This window comes from Akebia trifoliata, chromosome 14 (assembly GCF_017979445.1).
Source record: "Akebia trifoliata isolate Shusen 1 chromosome 14, ASM1797944v1, whole genome shotgun sequence".
In the NCBI taxonomy this organism is placed as follows: Eukaryota; Viridiplantae; Streptophyta; class Magnoliopsida; order Ranunculales; family Lardizabalaceae; genus Akebia; species Akebia trifoliata.
The window spans coordinates 15,617,291-15,640,173 of NC_141388.1; the positions used below are offsets into that span (position 1 = coordinate 15,617,291).

Genomic DNA, 22,883 nt, shown 5'->3' on the forward strand with positions numbered 1-22,883 from the left:
ATTATCCAGTCCAAAAGTTTCAAAATATCATGAGAATCATCTTTGCTATCAAAAGAGACAATGTTAAATGTTTCATGTTATAAATCCAGATCGTTCCTAAATAATATCGAGATGACTTGGGTGAGTCATCTCAATCTCAAACAAGATTTGAAACAATGATTTAGAGTCGCTTGTGACCTTAGACAAGTTTTAGTAGCTCTTCTACTTCTAAAATCGATATACAAATCTGCTCATGCCTTGAAAAAAAAATGATATAACATAATGAAAAATTCCTTTAGCTTGCATGATCGAAAGAAGGGAAAGGGTACAAGAAATGGAAATTCACCCAAAAAGGCATATTTACAAAAAAACTGTTCAACTTTTGACAAATTGATGATTTTGGCTCATTGTTCATTTTAATTATCAAAACGTGAACGATAATAAATTCAGAAGTTTTAAAGTGACTATTTTGCAAGTTTAAAGTGACAATCTCATAGGTGTCATTATAAACCAACAAAATAATCACTTTCAAACCTTTAAATTCGTTATCGTTCATGTTTTGATAATTAAAATGAATAGTGAACCAAAATCATAAATTTGTCAAATTCAACTCACGAAATGGTAATTCACCAGGGGAAAAAAAACAAAAAAGAATCAAATGCCCCGTGGGGGTGATCTCCATGTTAGTCACTACAAAAGCACTTTCCATAATCAAATCAACACTTTGGATTTTTTTCTTAGTATTTTATGAGAATTTGATTTGACTCTTCGAGGGGGTACTTAGCATAATTATGACCCTTAATGTTTTATATTGCAAAACAAAATTCCTCTCTGTCATCACTAAGGGAAAGATCTCTTCAGAAGATTGGGGCACGCATGCCGAGGATGGACTTTATCAAATAATTGTGGGCCCTGGATGCATTGTTGTCCAACATATGGCAGACATGAGGGTAGTGAAAACCTCCCACTTCACCACCCGCTTCTCACCCATCAAGTACACTTGAACAAAGCGCAAGCTAAATAAATGTGGCCATCTCAATCAAGGAGATAGTTTTTTTCTATGGAGGGAGATCTTCCACTATCGAGAGGAGACCAAAAAACTGCTGGAAATGATTTTGGAACTATAGATATCCATTATAGAGTTAGGGTGAGCAGTTTTGATGCATCAAAGGCTTTTCAATATTTGTTGGTGCACAAACATCTGTCTTTTCATAAGATTTATCTAAATATATATTTATTGGTGCTCTTAGTGAGATTGAGACCAAAACTCACCCAATGAGCATTGCTTTTCATTATTTTAGAAGTGGAGAGAGAGAGAGAGAGAGAGAGAATTGAAGACATGTAGAATGGGTCAAAAATAATTTACCTTTAGGATTTGTTTGATTGCATGAAAAGTGATTTTTCATGAAATTTAAAATTCATGAAAAATAAGTAAGATTGAAAAATCAAATTCCATTGTTTGATTTTATTTGGTTAAAATCATGAAAAAAAATTAACTGAGAAAAATGAAAAAGGAGAGGAGCAAGAGAAAGAAAATAGGCTTGAGACGGAGAAGAAGAGACTTGGAAATTATAAGGAGGGGGGGGAGAGAACATGGTGTTGGTGGCGACGAAGGTAAGTGAGGAAGAAGAGGGGAGAACGTGGTGGCAACAATGGAGATGAGAGAAGAATAAGAAGAAGACGAAGAGAGAGAAAAAGAGAAGGTGATCGGAGATGATGATGATGGCGACAGTAAAGGCGACGACAAGATAAATATGATGGTGACTATGGTGATGATGATAGAGAAGAAAAAGATATTTTGGAGATGAAAAATATAGGTTAATTTCACTTTCCCACCCATAATTTCATTTTCCCACCCATATGGGTGGAAAAGTGAAATCCATGTTTTGGTGGACTTTTTGATTCGGGTGAAAAATCAATTTCCATGGAAAATACCATCGAACACATGAAAAATGTCATTTTTCATAAAAATTGATTTTTCACCCAAGTTTCCGTGTACAATCAAATATACCCTAAAAGTTAATTGCTCGAAGGTAAACTTGTCTTCGATCTTTAAGATTATCTCCCCTTTTAACATTCAATCTCAATACCAAGATAAAATTTTAGATAAGTAGTTAAGTAGAAAAAATTAAGGATTTTCTATATTACATTGAATACAATGGATTAAATAGGTTAAACATAATTTACCCTAGGAGATAACAGCTTGAAGATGTTCAATTTTCTAGGAGAAAAATCAAGGAGGTTTTTTGTCTAGACATTCAAGACAAGGGCATTTATGTCATTTTACATTAATCTCTCACACAAAACATAGGTCAAGGAGAAATTTGTTATGTTGTGCCTCCAAAATAGCAAACTAATGAGCAAACCCAGCACATACTAGGTTCAATCCTCTTTGAGCAGATGTAGCTATAAATGATCACTATAAATATACCAAGAGGAAAAAAAAAATGTAACCATAAAATAGAAGGATCACACAGTAATTAATTCCCAGGAAACTTGCAGCAAAGTTTCTCCGCAGCGACATATAAACTGGAATGTAAACTAAGTAAGCTTACTATGCAAATGCGAGTACCTCATAAAAGAAGGCTGGACTTGTTATGTGCCAAGAGAATTTAAGAAATAGCAGATCACCGAATATGGCAGATCAATTCACTTTATTTACAACCATGTCACGTCAGAGGTCTAAGTACACACTATAGGAGAGAGACACAACACCATCTTTCAAAAAAGTGTTTAGGGGGGAGGGGGGAATGATTTGGGGAACCCAAATTCCTCATCTTCAATGTGTCAACAGCCCTAACATGCAAGAAAAAACACCAATCCCTGGTGAGTGTGTCATTGAAGATTTATGATAAAGATGCCTATTATAGCTACCATTACGTAAAATAGTAAAATGGCATTGAGGATTAATCATTAATAAGAAAATTCACAGCTCTTGTCTTAGTTTGAAAAAAATGTGGAAATTAATTAAAATCTTAACTAGTTGTATGTATGAGGTGAGAAGCCCTGCGCTGACAAGAAATAACCCAACTAGGGAGTGGTCTCAATCAGTCACCTCTGCACCAGCTATGAAATGGCTTGAATTCTCAGATTTAGCCCATGCCTGCATAATGCCATAGTGTTCATTCACAACCAACAAGAAACTATAGCCCTTGTCCACATTATCAGGTCTGGATTTTTCCATGAATATTACAAAAGTCCTGAGAAAAACAAACCAAGAAAAAGGTTGCCACCAAAAAACCTTAAAACCCACAAAAGTTTCCAATCAAAAGAAATTTATGATCAACCTATTCTTGATGTTTTCACATCACCTATAAAAAATAAAAAAAAGTTCACATTAGCTGCAAATTATGAGATTCTATGGAAGTTGCCTTTGAATCCATAAGAGAATCGTTCTATGGTGCAGAAAATGCTGTAGGTACACCATGAGGGAACTTGCTAAGATGGAATTCTATTGCAACTAGGGAACCAAAATTGTCTCCCAATACTAGGTAGACACGTGGTAAAGAATACACTTGACAGAACTGTTCTAGAAAATAACTGAAAACCAGAACCCAATCAAGTAAGAAACCACCAGCTTTAACTATCACAAGTTAATATCTTATGCCCCATGTAAGAAGCAAGGAAATATGGACATCTTAAGTATGTGCATGCTTTAAAACTCATGTAACATTTCATATAACTAGAAATAATTAGTTTTTGTTGCAAAGAAGATTTCCTTTCATATATCCAATGAGACAAAACAATGTGGAGAGCAAATTTTTTGACCATTTTTTCAAAACTACACCATGATTGACACTTCGTCCTTTTGCTGACAGCTGCCACCTAGTTTAATAGAGCCACATGGCGAGTTTTTATTGATCAGAGGTGCTTCTACAAATGAGGCTTGGCTTCTCATGATTTGTTCAAGCAACAATCTATCTTCATTTATATGAGGGTGTCATTGTCACAGCTTCAAGAGAGACCACACATGAAGAAGGAAAGGCTAATCCTGGTCAAAGTGCATTTCTAAGAATATCATCGTTACAAAATTCCAACTTTTGAGTAACTAAAATTTCTATTCTCTTATTGTAGGCACCATGGAAGGATGTGGCAAGGCATTTCGGCTTTGGAACAACCCAACTACAACATCTTAGATGGTGGTAGCACAGAGAGACTCAAAATGCACTTCATCTTCCATAGATGCCTTCTTGAATATGGAGAAAGCCACCAATTTTTAGATGACCATGACACCTTTGTCAACTGGAGCATTATCCTTCTCTAGCACCACTGGTCATCCCAGGGCAACCACAAGGATTCCACGACAGCATGGGGATTTTGCTTCATCTAAAATTGATATCATGTCCCATGATATGTCTTCTACAGGATGGGTGGGTGGATGAGGTTGCTCATACCTTCTTCAAGGACATTGCCATTGCTAGGAGCTCAAGAAATGCCAAAATGTTCAAAGCCTTGTGAGTCTCCACTCATCTTTAAGTGGGTAAAGATTGGGAAAGGTGCTGAGATGGTATAGTGCCATTCATGTTCATTTACTCTTTGGGCCATTTGGTGCTCTGTTGAAGACAACTCAATCCTCCCATCTTTACCATCTTCTGGGACCAGTAGCCGTTTGGCGCACCAATTCAACAAAGTCGAAAGTTTGTTGTGCTAGTTAAGTTAAAAGATATGGTTAAAATAACAACTCCTAATGTTTGTGCAAGGGAAATAACATACAAGCATTTGAATCTCACCAAATGGGTATAATATTTTTGGGACTTGAAGAACCATGAGACCATAGATTTCCACATTGATTGAGGAGGGGCTTTTGCGTGTACACATTTGGATGTTTTCCAAAGGATAAGATGCACCATAGGCTTCTTTCTTTTTCTTTTTACTTAGGTGATAAATTTTCAAAGGCATCAACTTCTATCTTCCTTGAACTTGGACTACCACAGATTTCCTAGGACTTGAACCATGAGACCATAGATTTCCACGTTGGTTGAGGAGGGGTTTTTGACCTGTACATACTTGGATGTTTTTCCAAAGGATAAGATGCAGAATAGGCTTTTTTTTTTTACTTAGGTGATCAACTTTTCAAAGGCATCAACTTCTATCTTCCTTGAAACTTGGACTACCACATGGACACCTCGGCATAGGACATTTTTGAATGTCAAATGGGGCGTGCCAATATAGACATGGGTGAGCCAAACATTCTTACATATTTGGGTATTAAAACACCTTCCCACCAACATGCCAAATTCCCAACATTGATTCACCAAGGTTAACAATGCTTTGAGGTTGGCCCATGTAATCGGGTAAGAAACCAGAGTGTGCTTGGCATTGGTGTGCCATTGATCCTTTAGGGTAGTCTCTAGTTGCTTACTTGGACTAACAACAAGGTGTATGATTCACCCTTAGAAATCCACCAACATGTGGTGTGGTTTGTGTCAAAAGCCAGTAGACTGGCAACAAACAATGCGGTGAAGAGGCTTCTTGGTAGCATTGACATCTCCACATCAACACCCCATACAGAAAATGGAAGTGCAGCCTCAAAAACGGGGAAAAAAATCCAATCAAGAGGGCACTAACTAAAGTGAGGCTGAGATAGTAAAGCTTTGAGTCCCCCTCCGACACTTTTCTATTCTTCATTTTTATTAATTATAGATTTGGTCCCAGTTTGCGATACTTTCTTTTGATGATGAGGACAAGGAGCCTCTTAAGATGAGGTAACACCCATCAAGATGATAAAGGATTCGGGTCAAGACAACATTTTCTGATACCACATCTTAGCACTAGACTTGGTGCCCAGACTATAGCAACCAGCCTTACCAAAACAGTGGAGGTAGTCATCCCAAACAAACTAGAGGAGGATGGAAATGGTAGAGTTAAAATCGACATCAAAACTCAAGCAAGATCCTAAATTGATTTATTCAGCAATGCCATAACTGGTGCCTAAACTTGTCGAAGATGGCAGGGAAGGTCGACAAATCCCAAATGACAACAGAAGTTACTTATACCAAGGAAGAGTGCACTTTTCAGAGAGGCTCGATGTGCAAATCGACACAATGTTTGACCCATCTCATTCTCTTTGTTGTTGATGTGTTCCTACAATGCTACTAATCGAGGGATAACATAACCATGATGCAATAGGGATAAAATTACTATGGTGAAGGGCCATTACACCTCAACTAGTATCTGCCCTCGCTATATGCCCCTCTCCCTGTTAACTACCCACTACCCAAACGTCAAAGCCACGTGGAAATATTTATGGGAGGAGCAGATCTTAAGACTAAGACGCAACAACTTGAGATCTACACCCAAGTCCAAGTTACATTGCTCATGGGTGCACATCCACATCCGAGCAATATTTGCTCATGGATGTACACCTAAAGATTGAACTATACTAGTAGTTATAAGAGTTAGTTGTGACCCTACTATCAATTTCCTTTATTGGCCTCACTATTGGGAGTTGGAGAATTGATGGATAAATTGAGCGAACTTTCAACGGTTATAGGTCCCAAATCATTAATAGACCAAGGCTTTAGAGTTGAACGTACTGGCCTTGAATTGAATCTAAAGAAGGTATGAAGGGTGTAAAGGAGAAGTATCAGCATGCCGTGAACTATTACAAGGGGTTTGGGAAATGGAGGTGGGCTGTTGTGTGTGAAACTAGGTCTGAAAACTTTGACTGGAACGAGTTGGTGAGGATTTGCAAGTACACTCTCAAAGATAAAACCCATGTTAATAGGAAATTGCTTAGTTGGGGTCAAAAGAAGAGGGTTTTTTTTTTGCTGAACAACATGGGGGAGGCATCAATCATTAAAAATCTTCGAAAGGTGGCTATAGGGAAGGAGACAATGTCGCTTAGATCTTGGTTTGCTGATGTGAACAAATTAGAAGAGGGTTGGGTGAAAGTTGGACCTTGGGTCAGAGTTATGGGCACTCCCTTTCATCTTAGGGATGACTAAGCCTTCAAACTGATTGGTAAGCATCTTGGGGGCTTAATGGAGGTGGATAAAAGAATAAGAGACTTAAGGTCAGATCTCCTCCAGGGAAGATTAAAAGAACATTGTATATGTTCTTTGGGGGTTTTTTTCAAATTGGGTATTCTTATAGAAAATTCATCTTTGGCCTTCCAAGAATCATCAACCTTTGCAGTAAGAGGAGAAGTTGAGACCTCTGAGCATGAGGATAGTGTGTTCTTGGCAGTGGAGAACACAATAGACCTATCAACAAAGGAAATTGGAGAAAGGTCAATCTGGGGGGGGATAAACTTGGAGTTATCAAACCTAACTTGGTTGTATCAAATCTAGGCGAAGGTGGCATACAACAGAAGCAACTAGAAACTTCTTTTCAATGTGCTGGGGAGGTCTCTTGGGATATGGTTATGGATCCTGAGTCTACTCCTGTGATTTGTATGGACCAATCAATGGCAGATAAAGGGCTTGGACTAGAAAGCCCTTACAAGGCATGCATGGGAAAACCCAATCGGTAGAAAAATCTCTCGCATAACAAAAACTCTCATCTAGGGGGTCACGTCCAGGAAGTTTCTTTGATAGCAAACGTAGAGGATAGGGTAGAGCAAGTACCCTCAAGTATGGAGATCGAGATTACAATTGAATTCATCGGAAAACGAAAGAAGGATCTTTTGTGGAAAAAAAAGGTTAACTTGGCGGAAGGTCTTACGATTGAGGCAAGGGGAGATGATACTCAGTTTGTCATTCGGAAGAAGGGTTGAATCTGATAAAGAAGAAGAAAATGCATTTATCTAATTTTCTCATCCTGATCTCAAAGATTCGGGATAGATTGAGATCTGATCTTTGGAAACATCATAGGCAGCCACTTGTTTCAAGGAGCTCGAGCAACTCAAGTTTGAGGAAGGTTAGCCACGATTACTATTCTAGAGAAGGTATCTTGAACTCCTCCTCCTTTCCCTTTTCAATCGTCCTCACCCCTTCTTTTAACAAGCCTATGTTGATTTTCTATATGGATCCTATTGGAGCTTCTTTCTGCTTGTCATGGACTGTGTTCACTTGGTTTTCTATTTGCAGGACCCAATCACCTATAGCCTTGATCCATTCTCCCCAGATTAGCAATTTCTCTCTAGTTGAGGATAATATGCGGGAGATTAGAAAATATGTTCATTGGTCTTCTTCGACTTTGGTCCCCTTGTCTCAATTTCCTGATGAGGTGACTTGGCTTGAATCCAACACAAGGGTCTAATGACGGACATTGGGCTAACAGAGGTTTAAAAGAACCAACCACGAATCCGGTGGAGGAAATGTTAGTGCGAATAGAATTGGAAACTATTGAATGGTTAGTGTGCCAAGCCTTGTGTATGGCAGAGGAATTTGGTATCATACCAGAGACAGAGTATAAGGATTGTTCTCTAATCTTAAGAGTAGTTATATGAGATTCGAAGGATAGAGCTCTTCTTGAGGCGAAATTGCAGGAGTTAAGCAAGGATAGTGGAGTGCGTGTTGAGGGATTAGGTCTTGGTGATATGGATAGCCAAGAAATTCAAACCTTCAGGGATGGGCAGTCAAATGAGGTAGTCGTGGTGGCTTAGATAGAATCAACAATGAGGATTTTTAGGTCAATTTTGACCAAGGAGGTGGCATAATTTTGGAAGAGGTTTGTGGTTTTGGTTAGGGTTCTTGTTTAGGTTGCTATGTCGATTAAGATTTTGACTTGGAATGTGAGAGGTTAGGGGGATAGAATGAAGAGGGCGGCTGTGAAGGCTTTTATCATGAATCGAAGGCCTTTCTTAGTAACTCTTCAAGAATCGAAAATTCCGATCTACAAGGATAAGGTGATTAAAGATCTTTGGAGGGGGAATATTGGTTGGGTAGCTCTTCCAACTATCGGGACAGTAAGTGGCATTATTTTGATGTGGAATAAAGACTTGGTTCAAGTGAATGACAAATTAGTTGGGGCTTTCTTTATTTTAGTTCTTTGTAAGTGTGTGAATGAGGATTTCGAGTGGGTATTTTCAAGGATTTATGGTCCAATTAAAAGCAACGAGACATCAAATGTGGGAAGAATTGGAAGATATAGCTGGGTATTGGGATAAGCCTTGGGTTCTGGGAGGGGACTTCAATGTCATCAGACTCACCAATTAGAAGAATGGGGGGACCGAGAATAAAGAAGGGTATGAAGGACTTCAATGTTTTTGTTAATAGGTATGCCTTAATGGATTTACCTTTGCTTGGTAGAAGGTTTATGTGGTCCAATAATCAAGCTGACCCGAGGATGTCTAGAATATATAGATTTTTCATGAGTGGGGATTGGGAGGAGAAATTTCGTAATGTGGTGCATTCGACAGCTCTTAGTCTCGTCTCTGATCACACTCCTATCGTTCTAGAGGAGGGGCAAACTAAATCTAGTCCGGTCCCCTTCCGTTTTGAAAATATGTGGCTAATTCACCCTAATTTTACAGATCTCGTAAAGGGTTGGTGGAATGAGGGGCCAACGGTGGGGTATCCAAGGGTGGTTTTCAAGAACAAGCTCAAATATTTTAAGGATAAATTGAAAAAATAGAACAAGGAAGAGGTGGGGAGGGTAGAGTTGAGAAAGGGGGAGAAAGGAAAAAGTGGGGGAGCTAGAGATAAATGAAAGAGTGAGAAAAATCGAGTTTAAGTTAGAATTTCAAAGCGTGGCCTTGATGGAAGAGATAAGTTGGACAAAATTTGATGATCACGTGGCTAAAGGAGGGTGATAATAACACCAAATTTGTCCATAAGGAGGCTAACTATCATAGAAAGAATAACCAAATAACCAACTTGATGATCAATGGGAGTTTGGTGGAAGGAGAAGACGATATTAGGGAGGGTGTAATGGATTTCTACGAAGAGCTTTATAGGGAAAGAGAAAATAGGAGCCTCGCCCCGACAATCTCGAATTCAACAAGCTAAATCAAGAAGAAAGGATGTGGTAGGAAAGTTCAATTGAGGAAGTGAGATTAGTTGTAGTGCCCCTAGGGGGGAACAAAGCACCTGGGCCAGATGGTTTTACAATAGAATTCTTCAAACATTATTGGGATATTGTCTCAGAAGATTTCATGAAAGTAGTTTGGGAGTTACAGGAGAAAGGTTGTATGGATAATGCCCTTAATAGTACTTTTGTGGCTTTGATTCCCAAAAAAGCGGAGGCGTTGGCAAACAGACTAAAAGAAATTTTGAAGAAATTAATTGGTTTAGAACAACATGCTTTTATATTTGGAAGACAAATCCTAGATGGTGTGTTAATGGCTAATGAATGTTTAGACTCTAGGATCAAAGATAAGAAGACGGGGCTGATAGGAAAAATCGATATGCAAAAGACTAATGATCACGTGAGCTGGGATTTGATAAGGCGGGGCTAATAGGAAAAATCAATATGCAAAAAGTTTATGATCACGTGGGCTAGGATTTTTTGAAGTATATGTTGAGAATGATGGGTTTTGGCTCTAAGTGGATTGGGTGGATTCTGAAGTGTGTAACATTGGTTTCTTTTTTTTTCTTAGTAAATGGTAGTTCGACGAGGTATTTCAGGAGCTCCAGGGGTTTGAGACAGGGTGATCCGTTATCCCCATTTTTATTTTTTATAGTGACAGAAACCCTGGAGAAACTGTTTAGGAGGGGAGTTGAGGTAGCAAGATTATCTGGTTTTATAGTGAACTCTAATGGCCCTTTGATTTCGCAATTGCCAATAGTTTCATGTGACAGGGGGAATCTCAACAACTATGTCTGAGTTGACACTATTTTCTAGTGCTAGGAGGACATAGATTTGAATATGTAGTTCTTGTGACACCCTGACTTCTGGTATCCAACTTCTTTGTATGTGGTGATTAGTTGCCTACCATTTTCCAACAGCAAAAATAATATCAAAAATAAAAGATAATTAATAATGAAATAATTTAAAGGAATCTACTAACTAAGCTCTGATACCAAGTTGTGACGCCATGAATTTTGGGTATCCACGACCCGACCAGACTTGAATGGACTGGATCAACCCATAACCCGAAACACAAATTACAAAATTCAAAGGTAATAAATGTTTAGTAGAAAACCTAGAAATTTAACCTTCGGACACCACCACCCCCAAAAGTACACCTTCAAACTTAAAAATTTGAATCATAAATCGAAGCCTCACCAAAAAATTTATGGCATACAAGGTTAGAATAATATTCGAAAGTGTTCTAATATAAAAATATTTGATAATTAATGTTATTAACAAAATAATTGAGAAAATGTTGTATTTTCCTATGTTACCAGTTCTGCCGAAACCCATAAAGATCAGATATACTGCACGAGAATATTTTCTATGGTCAAATTGTAAGGAATTTTTGAATTTCACCAAAAGGGCTACAAAGTCAACTTGGAGAACAAAACTTTTGTGTTTTGACTAATTTTGAAAACTGACTTTTTCTTAAAGCAAATTTGGCGAAACAAGGTCCATTCACGAGACTACAAAATTACATTTTTTGAATTGTTTGTTTAAAAAAAAAACATTATATAAAATTGAATACTCTTTCATTTTTTATGATTTTGCCCATTTTGAAAAGATTTTTCGTCCTTTATTTAACCACTATTGTAAAATAATTCAAAAACAATAATTGATTGGGCAAAAATATTAATAAAAGTATATATGTTTATATTCAGAACAAAAACAATGAACAATCATAATTTCAACAACTATTTGATAAACTTAATAAAATAATCATGACCTTCCTCCTTGGATAAGCAATCACATAGAGTTTTAAGTAATAACTAAAATAAATCACCACATTGTTTATCAAAATTCCCACAATTAACTTCAACATAAATTCAAGGCTGAAACCAAAAATCTTCCCTTACCCCCCCCCCCCCCCCACCCCCACTCTTATCTTTTTCTCTAATCTTGCTACCGCCAAAAAACAAAAACATTAAATCTAGTTCCGTAGAAATTTTGTTGGACTTACTTGAAAGAGAAGTTGCTCGAGAAGTCAAACTCTACAATATACCTGAAGATCTCTTCAATCCCACGAAATTTAATTTTTCCAAATAGATGCATGGTATACCTTCTACTTGATCTTTCCATTATAGTAATTTTATCCTTGTTTTTTTAATCTCTGATAGATCTTGTCTTGATGTAAGGAAGAAGATGTGTTTCTTTTTTTACACACCATTTATGAGAGAGGAATACTTTAATGATGAATGGAATATAATGTTATTGCATTAGTCATAATGAATTGATAAAAATCTTGATGTGAGCAAGAATGAGCCTGAGAGCCCTACCATGTAAGGCGCCAAAGCCCTCCAGAAGGGCCCCTATTATGTGGGCGTGTAGAATTTTTGCATTCATTATCATTACATTGCATATTACTATCAATTACTCAATATAAGATTTACAACATTCTTTTTTACTCGATATTATTATTTTATCGATTAAATCATGGATAAGGTGTGGTAGTAAACTAGCAATGAATCGATTCGGTATTGGATCAGTGCCACTCCGATTCGATCCAATTTTTTTTAAAGATATACCCGATATGATCCGAACGGATTAATGAATATGTGAATCGAATCCAATCTATTTCATTTCATCTTTAATCCGAAATTGATCTGGACACGAGCCTTATTTTCAAATTATCAATGTTCAAAGATTTTAAAATTTAAAAAATCTATTTTCCTACTACAAATATAGAGGGAAATCAAAAAAACTAAAATGTTTTATCTATATGTATTTATATGAAATTAAGAATAAAAAAAAAAATTACTGAAATATGTTCAGATTAGATTGGGGTAGATCCAAATCCGATCCAAAATTATTGCGGATCTAAGATTTCAATCCGAATCCGATCCGAAAATCCAATTTTTCATGTTTTTTCAGATCAAACCAATTCGAACATCGAGTACATGTCAGATTATTGCTAGCCCTACGTATTGAGTTTATCTCACGTTATTTACTATTTTTTTTCAGATGCTCATTCCAAAGAGATGCCTTGATTAGATCTATAAAATTTTAGATTTTTTATTTCAATCTTGAATTTATATTTAAGTTAATTGTGAGAACTTTGATAAACAATGTGGTGGTTTATTTTAGTTTTTATTTAAAACTCTATATGATGGCTTATCCAATAGGAAGGTCATGTTTATTTTGTGTGAGTTGTCTACCAATCCTTCGGATTGAGGATTGCCCTCAAGCAGATCAGATTGGGAAGTAATTTTTCGAGGTGTTATCGTTGATAAGTCCATTGTAACATTAATTGCAAACTTGGTCATTAACCAACTCTTCAAGTTGGGGGTTACTACCAAGGCAACATGGTAGCCTAAATGCATGATGAAGCTAGAAGAGTAGGCCCTCACACGTCTCATCCATTTGTGTAGCATTATCATAAAATATAAATATATAATATCTAATTAATATAAAAGGACGATACCGTGATATATTTTAAGAATAAAACGACACTCAAATCAATGAGAACCATAACAAAGACATAAAATTGCCAAGCAAATACCATGTTTCTATGCTAAAAACTCTAGCTTGTAAAATAACCATGACCACCACACTTGACACACCTTTACTGATGAACAAAACATAATGTTTGTGGTACATCCCCTACTAAATAAAAGACACTAGAATAAACAATAATCATTGTGGATAAGAAAATCCGCAATCTACAATTCTCCTTAAGAATTGCACTTAATGAATCTTTTTCTCCCAATGGGTGTCCCTGCAACACAACCACTCCGACGCTCAAGTTAGACTAGGTAGAAATAAAATAAGGATGTAGGACAAGAATGTTATGTACATTTCTCGTTGCATACCTTATTTATAGAGAATAGTGGAGATCTTGATCATATTTTATTTTCTAATTTGACCTTACCCAATTAATATGTTCATAATTTGAAGTTATCATCAATTCCCCATTAAACACAAACGAAATTTGTGTGAAATAGAAACAAAATCTACGACAATATCGCACCCTTGATGTTTTTCGAATTTGACACGTGTTGAGATCTCGAGTCACCAAGTCATGGTTACAATAGGAGTCTCCAACCCCCAACGTTTCAAAAGTATCAAGTTAAGTCAATTCCCTCGGAGTCTCGAATCTCTAGTGCCAGGATTGATCCCAAGGTGACGTGAAGCAGTATCCTAGGATTCCATAATTTTTATCTCCACAATCGCCCCCTCTCGAAAATTTGGATGAATGCTCGAGTCTTTGATATTTGTATTTGTTACACCATTATGTCACATGTCATGTTATTATTCCTACCACAAATGCGTTGACTGAAAAAGGGTGTTTTCCCTCGTTTTTTTTCTTGTCGATTGGCATTCCATATCATCGAATTAAGTGCTCCACCCTTTACTTGCCATGTAGCACAATAAGTGTGTTATTGTACACATACACCGTCAATCCTATCACCCCATCTAACATACATTTAATGCCATCATTACTTTATTATTCCTATGTCACATTATTATTCCTACCACAAATGCATCGACTGACAAAGTGTGTATTTTCCCACATTTTGTCTTGTTCGTTGGTGTTTCTTATCACCGAATTAAGTACTCCACCCATAGGGCTTAAAACGGTTCGGATTCGAGCCGGATATGAGTATGTCCATATTCATATCCAGATCCAAATTCAATCCGGATCATACTAGCTATGATCATATCTGAACCATTTTACTTTCATTAAAATCATATTCAGATTCAATCTGACCGAATTAATTGATTCGGGTCGAATAATGTATCATTCAGATCTTGACGGATATAGGGATGGAACTGTATCTGACCCTGATTCGACTCAAGTCAAGGGACATCAACCCATATCTGAACCATATTTTAATTCGGATATACTTGATGAAACCAATCTGCTAAATTCATATTCGGATCACTCTGATTTCGGAAAAAAATTTGTATCATTTTAAGCCCTATCCACCCATTACTTGCCATGTGGCGCATGTGTTAATGTACACATACGTATCAGTCTTATCATCCCGTCTAACGTGCGTTTAATTCATTCATTACTCTCATTGAAGCCTTAACAATTGGCATCATCACAACCATTTGATAGCTTTGCAAAACTCAAGGATTTCTCATCTATAAATACCTTCTTCATACTTTGTTTTTCTCTTCTTATTTCTCCTCCATTTTTATTTTCTTCTTTCTTGCTTTCCTATGCCCAAGTTGCCGTTCAGATTTCTCCCCGAAACTCGAAATCACCACAGAAGACTCCTTTTTTTTGCTCAAGGGTGTTGGCAACCCTCTCTTCAAGTGTCTTTCGTGCTCACTCCATTCTCTCCTTACTTTTCCTTCTCTTTTGAGATAACCAAGCTTTTCCTTTCCTTTAAAATGAACTAAGGTAGACCACACAACCCTACTTGCCCCACCATAAAAAAAAATTAGGGAAGAATACGAGATCCCAGATACTGTGAAACTAGACTGCAATGTGGAGTAACCATTTTTCGAAGATCTAAAGGAGGGCACCACAGTTGTCTTCGGGGACTAGTTCAAGGCTAGCCTCAAACTTCCCATGAGCCCCTTTACAAGGGAAGTTCTTGAATTTTATTGTCATGCTCCAATTTAAATGAGTGAATTTCTTTTGATGCATCCGACTAATTGAGCTAATGAATACTTGACTGGTCAGAGGCTCAGACTCCTCGACATCCGAGCCCAAATCTGCCTAAAGCGTCTAATTTAGGTAAGGTCAAATCAAGAAAAAAGATCTGATCAATATCTCCTTTATTCTCTATAAATAAAGTTATTCTACAACGAAAAAGGTACACAACATTATGTTCCTATACATTTACTCTGCCATTTTTTCTACCTAATCTGACTTGAACATCGGATTGATTGTGGTGCAGGGATACCTATTAGGAGGAAAAAACTCATCAAATACAGATCTCAAGGAGAATTGAAGATTGTGAATTTTTGCATCCACAAGCGTCGTTATATATCCACCACAAAAAAAAGGTAAATCGCAATTACATTCTTTGTGAGACCTTTGAAACATAACTTTTTTTTTTTGCTATTTGGGATCAACAGTTGCCAAAAAACTATTTGGGATCAACACTTACAAATAATAATTCAGGATCAACAATGAAAAAATGATTTAATCACTCATCTTCATGTGCTACTAAAGCTTTTGTCAGGACATATCCCAAATATTTTCTCACTACCTCAATCCACTATATTTTTGACATTTCTCTTGCTATTTGAAACCATCAACTTTGGCCAAAGCATTCCATATCGATACTATCATTTATCTTTGTAATACATGCTAAAACCACCCCCATTTTTTGCTTCTCTTTCATTTTCCCATTCTTTTTGTCCATCCCAAAATCCTTCTCTCTCTTACATACATTTCATGAACATATCTCCCAATTGGGAACATATGACTCTAAAGCATATCTAGTCTTATTGTTGACTTGTAAATTTTTATTTAGCCAAATTGTTACATGTGATCACATAACACTTCAATAGAGCATCTCTACTTTGACCTTGACCACATAGTAATGATTCTCTGCATAGCATCCATACTTGTCCCTCCATCTTTATGGATAAAGAAACCCATATAACAAAAAGGGTATCTCCTTAGGGTATATTTTTCCCATCAATCTCAAATTGAAGTTTCATTCCTATGAGCATTCTCTCCTACTCAAAATTTTCAAGGACAAAAATAACTACATGTTTATTGTTCCATTATAGACATACGTGACCTTATTGACTTAAGCAATTAGCAATCACTGAGAATTTAGGTTAACAAGAATTTAGAAACAAGTGGATTAGACAAATATTTTTACAACATACTTTAGGGCTACCAATACAGTTGTAATCAATGAAAATGAAATATTTTTATAACACGATTTAGGTCTACCAATACAGTTGTAGCCTTAGAGCAGATCATTTACATAAACCTCCAGATAAAAATTCTCTACAATCATGGTCCACATGTCAATAATATAGAAAGAACACAAGATCTTGATCCATTTGAGAAAAAAGAAAGCAATATACCTCTCAACTATACCCGACTATACAAAAAAAAAAAAGTTGGATATGTCAAATCAAAATTCTTAAATTAACAATTCTTCCAACTAAACTAGATAATCCCAAGATCACAGGATGCTCAAACTAGGTCAGATCTAAAAGCAACAGAACCAAGAACTGGAAGAAAAGCCAATCAACACATATCTGAATTGATCGAGAAGAAAATCTCAAAAATATTGTCAGATGAAGATTTCACAAAGGCGATCATTATATGTAAGTAAATAAAAAATTGTGTTCAGCGATCCTTCGCAAACAAAGTTACATAAAATAAGGAACAAAATCCAAAGACAAAGCAGAATTAGTATTTCAAGAAATTTAAACGAAAACAGATCTACAATTGTAGTATCCAGAATTCCAGATCCAACCTACTTTTAGCCAAAATTACAGGAAACAAATCCGACTATAGGAACAATTCTACCAAACAGGGAAAAAAATATATAAAATTGAACGAAGAACAACTGGTTTCCAAAACCAACCTCATCGTGATCAATCAGATTAGACAGATCAGATCATCAAACACGTGCAGCAACGGCAGGTGCGGCAGCGGCGGCGGCAGATGAAGCAGCGCCACCAAGGAACGAGAGGAATCCAACAGAGGTTTGTTCTTGATCATCGAGAAACAAATCTTCAGGAACCCTAAATGCACCATGAGCGCAAACAATCGCCAATCCAATCATGAGAGCAGAGATCAGTAAAGATCCAACACTTGTGAGGAAGATTACAACAACAGTGAGCACAATTAACACCCCAAGAGTCTCTCGATCTGAGAAAGTGCGACCAAAGAGAACGAGAGGCGAATCAGAGGGTCTGAACAGGTAGAGAAAGAGCCATGAAGCGAGAAGACAAAGGAGAACGAAGAGAGAGAAAGGATGAGAGAGGAGAGAGAGTGCAAGAACAGAGGCTAAGAGGGTCATGTAGTTGATGCGAAAGTAGGAGAAGTTTTTGCGAACTCGTGATGCGGCTTCAGATACGGAATCTGGGCGAGAGAGGGAGGATCTATCGATGAGCTCCATCCATGGACGACGTTGTGAGAAAGCATGTCGGATTGAATCAGAAAGGCGAGAGATGAAGGCTTTGAAAGCTGGTGTGGCGATGGGGGGTTGAGATTGAGGGATTGTTGTTTGAGAGCTTGAGATTGGGAGAGTAGGAGGAGACGCCATTAATGGAGTTTTGAAGGTAAATTTCACGAAGAATTTCAGGAGATTTACGCGCAGAGAGAGCGATAGTGAGATTTGTATTGGTTCCTAATTCGAAGGTGAGCGTGGTCGGTGGGATATATCGTGTTGAGAGATGATATGGTACTTGCGTACTATAAAATTTATATGCCTTTCGGATTTTAGGATCGTAGGATTGAATTTGATGATGATTAAAGACTTACGAAGCAAGTATTTTTGGGAACGTTTGAATTGGTAGAGCTACGGTTTTCAATGGTTGCTTGGGGAGGAAAGGCAGTTACGGAAGGGAGGTTTTTTTTTCTTTTTCTTTTTTTAAATGATGGATGTGTATCTCGAGATTTTTTATTCAAATTGTAGTCTTTCTCATTTCGAATTTGTCGTCACCATCCTCCAATCCCTCGTAGTTGTAGTGCAATTTCTAGGGTCATCAAGTCCAAGTAAACTTTGGACTGTTTAAGACCAGCAACTTGCCTTTACTTTAAAAGTGTCAGATTGGCCGAACTAAGCCAACATCGTCCCACGGGGAGTCTATTATAAAGGGATGCACAACTCCAGCGAAGACACTCAAAAGTCAGGGCAAGACATGATGTAAGGCCTCATAGACATGTACAAAACTTCATGCCCAATGGACTATAAGTAATTCCAATGCAATTGGGCTTGGCAAGACGTAACTCCAACATAATCTATTAGGAGACATTTTGAAATTATTTGGAGAGAGAATGAGAAAAAAGGTAAAAGAAGATAGTGAGATCCTCTCTTCTCTCTTTATTTATTGGCAGTAAAAAAATATGACAATTGAAAGTCATTTTATTGTAGATGAATTTGTGAAGAGCCATTATAAAGAGTATGGTTGGAACACAAACCCCTTGTATAAGTAAAATGTCTCTCTATAATAACATGCCTAGCCAGTATGGCTTTTTGTGTTAGAGTTGCTCTAATGCAACATTTGAAATCTTGGTCATGTAAGGCTAAAAAAAAAAAAAGAGTATGACATGTTATTGAACAAATACAACCCTCAAGAGTCAACATAAGCAAGATTTTCAAAATGAGGATCAATTGAATTTCATATTTAGAATAAGGAAACCTATATTGTCGCAAAGGCAGGGTTAAGATTTTGAAGGTTTTGAGAAGTACATATAAACATGAAACTATCTACTCTTTTGTTCCCAAGATCTTAAAACCTTGGGTTTTATTAAAAGCCATAGAGTCCTTTCAGATAATTGTACTCCATTTGTAGGGATTTGACTTGTCTAACACCATGAGTTGACTTGTTTTTGTCTTCTCAATCTTTGTGGGTGCCAAGATGAGTTAAGAAAATGAATTTGAAAACCATTAAAATAGTTTGATTGTGAATGTTTTCATGTAGTAGAGGAGTTGTATACTAGCATGACAAATCTCAAAGAGAGTTTAATCTTATGGCATGTTAAGGTAAGGAAATCTAGCATCCCATTTCTCTCATACCAGCAAGGCAACTGAGCCAAGAACTAACCTCTTGACCAAGACCAAAGTGTCACAAAGTCTCCTTGAGGACCATAAGTGAAGGATTAAATATATGAATCCATGCCTAAGGATGGCGGTTGCATATATATGTTTCATGCAATTGGTTTAAGAAACAACACATACCGAAGTAATCTCATAAGGAAGAAACACTAGCCTAAAAAATTGACACATGCCAAGTCATGCATTGAGAACCTCGATAGTAAACCTTTATCACAAGGAAGTGATGTAAAATCAGGGGTAGAGCTATATAGAGACAAGAGGGACCATAACCCCAAAAAATTTTCAAAAACTATTGTTTTATATGTTCAACTCATGTTACAAAAAAGGGTAGAACTACATGTGGATAGTGTGTGGCCCCCACAAAATATTATAATATTATAATCTTGTTGAGAAAATAAAACTTTTTCACAGTTTTATCGGTTGAGCTGAACAGGATGTGTGGCCCCCTTAATATTTTTATATATAGTTATATATAGAATCTTATGAAAAAATAAAAATACTTTTCTTAATAACTTAGTAAGATTTTAAGCCTTGTTAAGGGTTGCTTTGCTCAAATCGATTACTACATTGGCAATCCAATACTACATCCCTCTAAATTTCATGGAAAAACCTATATTACAATAATAATAATAATAATAATAATATTTTGAAGCATCACCCAAGGTTTTAAAATGGACGGTATCGAGCTTCCATGTATCTCAAAGGTTTTGAAAAATGGTGAAAAATAACATTTTTTTTTTTTAATTTCAAAGTTCATAGAATTTTTTTCCTCTACAATCCTATGTCATCAAATCATTTTTTTTTATTCCACTGGTGAGGTCAATGATTCTTAGTAAAAGTTAAAATTTACTAAGTTAGTAAGGCTAGTCGAATTCAAAGAAAAAATTCTTTCCACAAGTGGCTTATCTCTTTCATTGAGTAATTCTTCTCGGAGTCCATCATTTGGTCCAAGTTAGTTCTTTCTAAAATTTCCTTTTTTATTTAGTTGGCTTCCTTAGGGAGGATTCTTATGATGGATAATTTGATTGCATGAGGTTGGATCACTCCCAACTACTATCCCCTTTGTATGAGGGATAGGGAATCAGTTGACCATATTTTAATTCACTATTCTTTTTCTCGTGATATTTGGTCCCTTTTCCTTGGACTTTTTTGTATTAATTGAGTCTTACCTTGGAAGTTATTCTTATTGTTAGTAAAGTGGGCTAATAATACTTTCTCCTAAAAAAAAATATACCTTTGGGCTATGTTTCCCTTGACTATTGCTTAGGGGTTGTGGAACGAGAAAAATAACAGGGTGTTCAAAAGTAAGGTGAGAAGCTCTCATAACATTTTCTTGGAGATCTTAGACCTTTTATACTTTGGTCAAATCTAAACATAGAGTTTGTAGGGACTACTTTCAATGACTTTATTTTTAGATGGAATTCCTTATGTAACCATTGATGTTTTGAAAAAAAATTCGTTTATTTTTGCTTTTCTTTGAGGGGTTACCTTAGCCTTCTCTTCTTGTATTTTGTTTCTCCTCCTTTCTTCAATGTATTTTATACTTATAAAAAAAAAAACTCTTTTTCATTGAGTAAGGCTAGCCTTACTAACTTAGTAAGTTTTAAAATCTTACTAAGGGTTGTTGAACTCACCTTGTGGCATCTAAAAACATGGCCCAATGCCACATGGATGTAAAAGACAAAATTCTATGAACTTTCAAAAAAAAAAAGCCCTTAGAAAAGATTATTTTTCACTTTTAAATTTTAAATTCAAATTTGGGAGTTCAATGGGAAGTAAGTAGCAGTCCATTTTCAAAACATTAGATCAAGCTAAAAAAAAAAAAAATTTTGATTTTTTGTTTTTGATATGATTTTTTCCAATAAATCTAGAGTGTTGTAGTGTTGGATTGTGAATTTGGTCATTCATTTAAGCTCAACGACTCTTAGTAAGTTCAAATCTTACTAAATAAGGAAATTGTTTACTTTCACTATTTCATTGACCTATTATACGCTTCAACAAATTTTAATTTTAAAACTCACCAATTGGAGTCAACTTTACTTGACAATTTTGGGGGGGTTTTTTCAAAATAAAAGATACTTTTGGTCAAAATAGCATGTGACTAAATGTTATGGTTTATACTCATTTCATCTTCTCCACTTTTTCTATCTGAGAGTTTGATTTGCAAGAAATCGCATTTCTTTTTCTCTTAAGATTTTTCTTCTAAATCCTCATATTTTCTATAAAAAAAAATTGATTTTCTTCACCAAAAACTTAGTTATTGAGGTAGATTCATCTGGAATTGGCATAAATGATGAATATTTCGAACTATTGTAAGATTTTTCTTTTTCTATCGCTCTTATAAAATCAACGATGTTGCTTTCATGTCAGGGCCGACTTGTTCCTTGAACGTGAGCAATGACTTATTAAATAAAAAAGAGTTAGTCTAACCTAGGGCTTAAAATAGGTTGGATATGAGTATGTCCATATCCATATCGAAATTTTTTATCCGGATTCAAATACAACTCGGATCATACTAGTTAAAACCATATTCGAACCATTTTACTTATATTAAAATCATATCTGGATTCAATCCGACTGAATTAATTGATTTAGGTTGGTCTAATCAAATAATGTTAAACTGTTTTAGATTATTTCAAATAAAATTGCTAAAATATGACTAAATGATAAATTAAACTCAAGACCTCTCTCCATTTTGAAGAAAGGAATTGACCATTACACCCAACCATTGTTAGTGGACAAAAGATGACATAAAAAATATAACAATAAAACTTGCAAAGTAATATATCATTTAGATCTTGATGGATATAGGGATGGGACCGTATTCGACTCGAGGCAAGGGACATCAACCCATATACGAACCAAATTTTAATTCGGATATACTTAATGAAACCCACTAAATTTAGATCACTCCGATTTCAAATAAAATCCATACCATTTTAAGCCCTAGTCTAACCTTACTAACTTGAACTCACCTTGTGGCATCCAAAAACACAATCCAATGCCACATGGATGTAGAGGACAAAACTGTAAGAACTTTAAAGAAAAAAAATCCACAATTTAGTATTAATTTAAAATTTAAGAGTTTGGTGGGAGTTTAGTAGTTATCCATTTTCAAAATCTTGGATTAAGCCCAAAAAGAAATTATTCTTTTGAATGTGTTTTTGGATCTCAGTTTTATCATGAAATCTAGAGGGATGTGGTGTTGGATTTCCCAATATGGTAATCCATTTG

General features: G+C 36.1%; 1 protein-coding gene across 3 annotated transcripts; it reads right to left on the bottom strand.

Annotated features, from left to right (window-relative positions):
- Positions 1-2,502: 2,502 nt before the first annotated feature.
- LOC147386430 (PRA1 family protein B3-like) lies at positions 2,503-18,227 on the bottom strand. 3 transcript variants are annotated; one of them, XM_086422101.1, is made up of 2 exons: positions 17,451-18,227; positions 2,503-2,775 (listed from the first exon to the last, which is right to left on the bottom strand). In XM_086422101.1, the coding sequence occupies exon 1, from the start codon at positions 18,132-18,134 to the stop codon at positions 17,487-17,489; it is 648 nt and encodes a 215-aa protein (XP_086278227.1). In that variant the 5' UTR covers positions 18,135-18,227; the 3' UTR covers positions 2,503-2,775; positions 17,451-17,486. The 3 variants fall into 3 exon arrangements, with proteins under 3 accessions (XP_086278227.1, XP_086278226.1, XP_086278228.1); XM_086422100.1 differs by lacking the exon at positions 2,503-2,775 and adding an exon at positions 2,818-3,179; XM_086422102.1 differs by lacking the exon at positions 2,503-2,775 and adding an exon at positions 2,819-3,082.
- Between the last annotated feature and the right edge of the window lie 4,656 nt (positions 18,228-22,883).

Bases quoted from the DNA above. Each gene is read 5' to 3' on its own strand.
- LOC147386430 (XM_086422101.1), bottom strand. From the start codon at position 18,134: ATGGCGTCTCCTCCTACTCTCCCAATCTCAAGCTCTCAAACAACAATC.